The following is a 6,223-nucleotide window of genomic DNA, read 5'->3' as shown; positions in this document are numbered from 1 at the left end:
AGAGGAGTTGTGGAACAACAGCTGGGTGAAAAACCTCCTCGTGCGTCCACTTGCCCCTTGGAGGAAAACCCCGGGCCAGCTGAACCCCTCAATCAAAGACCGCCCCGGCTGGGTCAAAGCACACTTGAAAGAATGTGAACCATAACTCGTTCAAAATAGCTCCAGGAAAGTGTAAGCAAAAACTGTTTCTAAAAATGGATGTTTATACATATCCATAAAAGCAACCGAGAGACCCTTGTCTGGAAAAACTGACCCATTTGACTCCTGCACTTAAACATCGAAGGTGAAGCATTCAACAATTCACGTGAAGTTGTTGATTTAAATGAAGTTAATCCTATACATTGAGGGTGAATTTTGACTCTGGCCTTGATGAGTGATAATAGCTATTTATTTTAAAGTTTTAATCATTTATCTCTCCAATTTCTAGTGTTAATATTAAGTCTTTGCCTATTTTGCATTCGTCATTCTCTCTTATGGTCTTATCACTCTAGTATAGTTTTTTAACTTATCCACGCCGTTCGTGCGATATTCACTTTTATTTACTTGCATGATACGAAGGAATGCAAATAAATGGTACGATATTATTACCTAAAATGTAACATTTTAACACCTGTAACGCGGCCAGGCCTTTATTATTGTACCATATTATATCTTTTCCCGTGTATCTTATCGTACTTGTCTTGAGCTCCTATTTCGTTAGTAGGAAGTTGTTGACAAACGCGCGCATTCCCCCAAATTACATTATATCATCACCCTCCACTTCTTTTACTTGTAAGGTCATCGGATCGAACGAGATTATTAACCTTTGCTTCGCCAGTAGTTTGCCGGTTAACAAACGCGCGAGCACTATCACATTTCATGCATTTATTATTTATAAGTTGTTTGATAAGGCGCACTCCATAATATCGTGTGACATTCGACTTATTTAGTTTGTTGCGCGCACGCCATACTATCGTATTTGACTATAACCTTCATGCGAACTCACCATTAAATCCATTAAAGCTATTCTCCCTTCACTCACGTACAAGTTGTTTTCAAGGCATTAGATAGTTGGATAGTATGATCATCAACCAATTCTTAAGTTAAGTCCTTTACTAACACAAACATGGCATTTATATTATCATAATATTAGTATCTACTTTGTCAGTAGACGCGTGTGTTCCATCATGTCTAGGAAATTATTATCCTCCACTTACTTAAAAGTACCATGCAAATGCACCCAAACCATTTAATACAATAATTTCTGTACCCACGTCGTTGTTTATAAGTAAGTTGTTTGCTAATGTGCGCACACCATCATGATATCATTCTTATTCATTTAAAAGTTGTTTTCTAACGCACGCACGCTATTATGCCACGTGATATTATCACCCTTTATGTTGTTAAATAAGCGCTCATCATCATATCTTATGATACAGGTCACAGTATTTTTAAGTTTTTTGTGACCGTCTGCTTATTCGTACATGGGTTGATTACTAATGCAGGCTATCATGTCACATAATATTAACCCCTGTCAGTAAGTCATTTGTAAGTTGTTTTAAGAGCCCGCGATCCATCATATATGATATTTACCCTTTACTTTGCAATTACTCAAATGAGCACCCTCCATAAAATGCTAGAAATATTACAACAATCTACTTGTTCATCATATCGTATGATAGACTGTTAGATTATAATATTTTGTAATCATCTACTTATTCATAAGTTACTTTTTAAATAATGCGCGCACACTATCGTAGAATTCCCCTTTACTTATAAGTTGTTTGCTAAAGCGCGCATGAGCATTTCTTTCGATATTACTGGCATCTCGTTATTCAAGTGAGTGTTTACCATCATATACGATATTATTACTTTAAAACCGATGTTATTACCCTCTACTTGCTTATCAGTAGTATACAACACGCACAGACCATTTAATGGTAAATTTCAGTTGTTACAATCTACTTATTTATGTGTTGCTTGTCTTCTAACGGGCGCACGGTGGTATCATGTCATATGATGTTATCCCCCTTCAGTAAGTCATTTGTTAGTTTTTTTAAAAGCTCGCACTCAATTGTATCGTATGATATTTGTAACCTCTAATTGGTGATTCGCACACGGTAAGATAGTGTCACCCATATCCATAATCATTTGCAAGTTCGCAAACTCACTCACTCCACTTCAGTGTATGACATTATTAGGCTCAACTTCGTCACCAGTAAATTGTTTGCGGACGGCGCGCATGAAAGCCGTAAGTTAGATAACTCATTGGGTTAATTACGTGGCCTTCGTTAAATAAAGAATATTGTATTGTAATGTATTGCAAGATACTATAACCCACTTATTCTTAGTAAATTGTTTGCTAACGCGCGTTCGCTATCGTGTCAGGTGTTGTTGACGCGCGAGCGCCAAGACATAACATGGTATGTATTTTAACCGTCATCTATTCATTGGTAAGTTATTGCTAAGGCACACGCGTTATATGTATCACCTTTTATTGTTAATTAATTTGTAAATTGTTTGCTTAAAAACTCGAACCATATGTTAACGAGCACATAATTTTTAATTTCCACTTATTCGTCATATTTATTTTAAACACCGAACTTCATCCGCTAATCGGTGCATTAGTTATTTTTAAAAATCTTTTGTAAGGTCACGGTTTAAATAAGCACGGCTAGTATCAAAATTCACCCTCAATTTTGTGGTTGTCCGATAACTTTGATATTTTTGAAATCCTTATGTGTATTTTATCAGTCTTTTAACAAGAAAGTAAGAGCCAAATGGGCAGTAGATCCTAGTTGGCTATTTGACACTTACAGTAATTTATATCCATAAAAATGTAACTTGAACTCGAATTTTCTTCCTTTTGTGTCTGTAATGATCACACGAGAAAGCTTTTAAGAGTTAATGGTTACAACCATAGCTTCATCTGGAAAACTAAAGGGAGACTGCATCCCTGTATTGAAGGTGATAGACCTGTCATGGAGTGCTGGTGTCCTTCCGTACTGTATAATGTTGCGCATGTCTCAACTAAATATGAAGTAAAGAGCCGCAAATTACACTTGAAATAGACCCTATTCACTTTTAACATTTTGCTTCTGAGATTTATATCACGGTGCCTTTCGAATTTGGTAATAATCGTGCTCGAATGCGCAGTTTTTAATGAACAAGACGAATGATCAAGTCTTTCAAGTATTGTCACATGATCTATTTTGGGGGTTAAACAAAACAAGTTCAGCAGATAAAAAGAAGGCGCCTTTTGGTTAGAAAACTCTCACAGCTATCCGAAGCGTCCTTGATTATCGTAGTAACATTCAGACAGGCAGCTATAGCCAATGGATTGTCAGTGATGAAAAATGGTCACTAATTTAAAAGTCAAAAAAGTGAGTTTTCGTACCTGTGAATACCGCAGCAGCATTCCACTTGAAGACGGAGAACCAAGATCACTAACTGTTCGTGAGGTTAGCTAAGTTGAGCAGCCTCCGCCTTCTCTTCCTTTATTAGGCGTTATTTGAGGATATCGACTTAGCGGACTAAGAAAAAACATCATGGGTAATCAATCGTTTCTATTTCTAGGTTACGAAACGATTGGAAAGCTGAGCTATCACTGAGCATAGAACAATGAAGAGCATTATTGTTCACAGTTTATGAACTTTTAAGAATCATATCATGATTCAATTACAAGTAAATACCTTTCAGCCTCTCTCTGATCAGTTCTCCCTCTTCTTAAACTCCGGAAAGCTTCGAGTCTATTGCTTTCTTTCTTCTCTTTGCAACCTAAAGGAAATATATCTTACTCATAAAATTTAACCTAAAATTTTAAAATGCCGTACCCTGTTCGGAATAAAAAAAGTTAGGGAAATAATGTCGCGCCATTAATGTCACTTAATCCATGATTTTTTTCTTATCTAAAGATCCCAAACCCCATTCAAAAAACAGGAACTTGAAAAACAACTATTCCATTTGCAAGATACCTTTCCAGTGCTTATGAGTTGGGTGTCACTTGAATATTGGAAAGTCTGGCACGTACCTCCCTCCGGCGACTCCAGTTACGTTCTGTAAGTGTTCTTTTTTTGTCTTTAAAGGGTGCCCTACCAGAACAAAAACAACAATAACAGTCAATTTCACCCCAGTCTTAGAAGAAGAAAAAGAAGGAAAAAATTTCAACGTTACAGTAAGTGGGCTTAAGGGTTAAAAATGCCAGGCAGCCAGAATACGTTGATATTTAGAAAAGTGATATCCCCGATGGGCTTGGTAACGGAACTTTGTATTAATCCTTGAGATGTAGGACCCATCCTAAAGTCACTGAATTATAAGTATTGCCGCTCTTTCTTGCCACCTTATGTAAGCCTTGCCAAGACTTTCAGTCGATTACGATACCCAACGCGCGTGCACATTGAGTGGATAAAGGAATTGAATGAAATAACTTTGTCTCATAACTAGCGGGAACCAGCTAAGTCGGTTATTTCTCGTTTAGTGCTCCAGGTTTTTCTAGCAGCGCTGACCTCCGAAAAAAGTTATAAAGACTTTACTTTCATACTCCTTAAAACAACGTATCGCTCACCAGAATTGTTCCGTTAGGCACACGGAATTGTCAGCAGTCAAAACAAAACTTCTTTCCTTTGCCACTTGACTCATGACAACCTGTAATAATCTCCCAAAAACCTTCACAAGATCAAGAGTAGCATGAATGACTGAATATAAAACAGAATCAATAAATCTATATTACTAAAATAAGTTAAATTATGCGAGCGCCGGCGACAGCGCGCGCGCGCGTGCGAGCTCTCTCTCTCTCTGTCTCTCTCTCTCTGCCTCTCTCTCTCTCTCTATCTCCCCCTCTCTCCCACACACACTCCACACGACACACACAATACAGACACAGACAAAACAAACACGGATACGTACATAGACAATACATAGAAGGGGAGGGCGGGGAATATGCGGCTCTTTCGTAGAAGGAAGAAATCGAGCCAGGCATTCATTTCCCAAATTTAAGTTTGGAGAAAAGAATGGGATATCCGTTACAAAGACGGAAGGCAATAAATTCAAGACAAAAGGGCAGCAAAGGAACTCCAGTTCACTCGCGACTACATGAAAGAAACACGTAATATGGGAAGGGAGGGAGAAGATGAAATTCCAGAAATCAAAATACATGAGAAGGTGGATCTGGAATTGTGTACGATATTCTTCGCCGCCAGATGTAAATTGTGGCATGTTAGGGGATCTAAAAGTGGCAGCGGCATAAAGAGGCATGTTACCAAGCCACCAACGAAGGAAAAATGGAACATTCCTGCTTGTAGTTATAACCCTCTTTTTCAACACGAATTAACACCTATGCATGCAGACATGAATCCTCGCTCTCCACAGATTTGTCGAATTCCTTCATAGCAACACTGATGATGAATCACGCAATGAAACGACAAGTTCCTGACCAAGAGATGAAAACCATCCTGCATGGATCACGTCACAGGTCAGATGTTGAATTCGTTTTAGCGAAAACCGTTCTCATAAGAAGCCACTGCCATAGAAAGAGTGTGGATAGAGCTCAAGATAAACCATGGAATTTGAGAAAAAAACTGTAATCAACTTCTTTAAGTGCCAAGTGTACTTGTCTGGAAATCGAACCCGGGCCACAATGGTGGGAGGCGAGTGCTCTCGCCACTGCGCCAACCCGTCGAATTCTGTTCGTAAAAGAACGAAAGAAAGGGGCACCGGTTAACGTCAGGATTTCAAGGAAAGGCCCGGTGAAAATCGACAGCCAGATAACAGGCTTAGGTTGTTGCTTGGCTTACTTCTTGAAGAGGATGGTGTATGTACAGTGTAAGGGACCAAATCCCGATAAACCTAGTAGCTCCCTTTCAAAGATGGATACTTATGATCAAATGCCTCCAAGAAAGTTATAACGCAGGTACCACGATGACAAACATAAATGTAGACTAAATGTAATGGACACATGCCTCCGTGGACATCCAGATGAATCGCATGCAATCACATAGCAAAATGATATCGGAAAAATAAACTGACATAACGAACGTGACTCAACGACAGGACCAAATCCAGGAAATTCTTGCGAAGAACCGTCTGATTCGAGGTTTAATTATTGAAGAAGCAGTGAGCTGGTTGACGTTTTCGAATCGAAACAAATCGAGATGGGAATCGAAAGTATGATAACTGTCTCCCAAAAATCGATCATAGGATGATTGGCTCTTGCGTTTATTTTTATGCATCGATATTGATGGGCTTT

The 6,223-nt window shown here is 38.6% G+C and overlaps 1 protein-coding gene and 1 long non-coding RNA gene across 2 annotated transcripts in view; one reads left to right on the top strand and one right to left on the bottom strand.

The window, feature by feature from the left end:
• LOC138029142 (uncharacterized) overlaps positions 1-4,216 on the top strand; it is a 24,857-nt gene extending 20,641 nt beyond the window's left edge. Inside the window, exons 5-6 of the mRNA XM_068876839.1 lie at positions 2,368-2,402; positions 4,065-4,216. Coding sequence (XP_068732940.1) covers positions 2,368-2,402; positions 4,065-4,094 — 65 coding nt within the window. The 3' untranslated portion in view covers positions 4,095-4,216. The remainder of the gene's footprint in view (positions 1-2,367; positions 2,403-4,064) is intronic.
• On the bottom strand, positions 3,673-4,783 carry LOC138029143 (uncharacterized). The gene is made up of 3 exons (XR_011127828.1): positions 4,544-4,783; positions 4,010-4,070; positions 3,673-3,756 (listed from the first exon to the last, which is right to left on the bottom strand). It is a non-coding gene; the product is annotated as an uncharacterized lncRNA (long non-coding RNA).
• Positions 4,784-6,223: the final 1,440 nt, after the last annotated feature.

The sequence above is a fragment of the Montipora capricornis genome, chromosome 13 (assembly GCF_036669925.1).
Source record: "Montipora capricornis isolate CH-2021 chromosome 13, ASM3666992v2, whole genome shotgun sequence".
In the NCBI taxonomy this organism is placed as follows: Eukaryota; Metazoa; Cnidaria; class Anthozoa; order Scleractinia; family Acroporidae; genus Montipora; species Montipora capricornis.
This window is presented reverse-complemented; position numbering and strand designations above follow the sequence as displayed.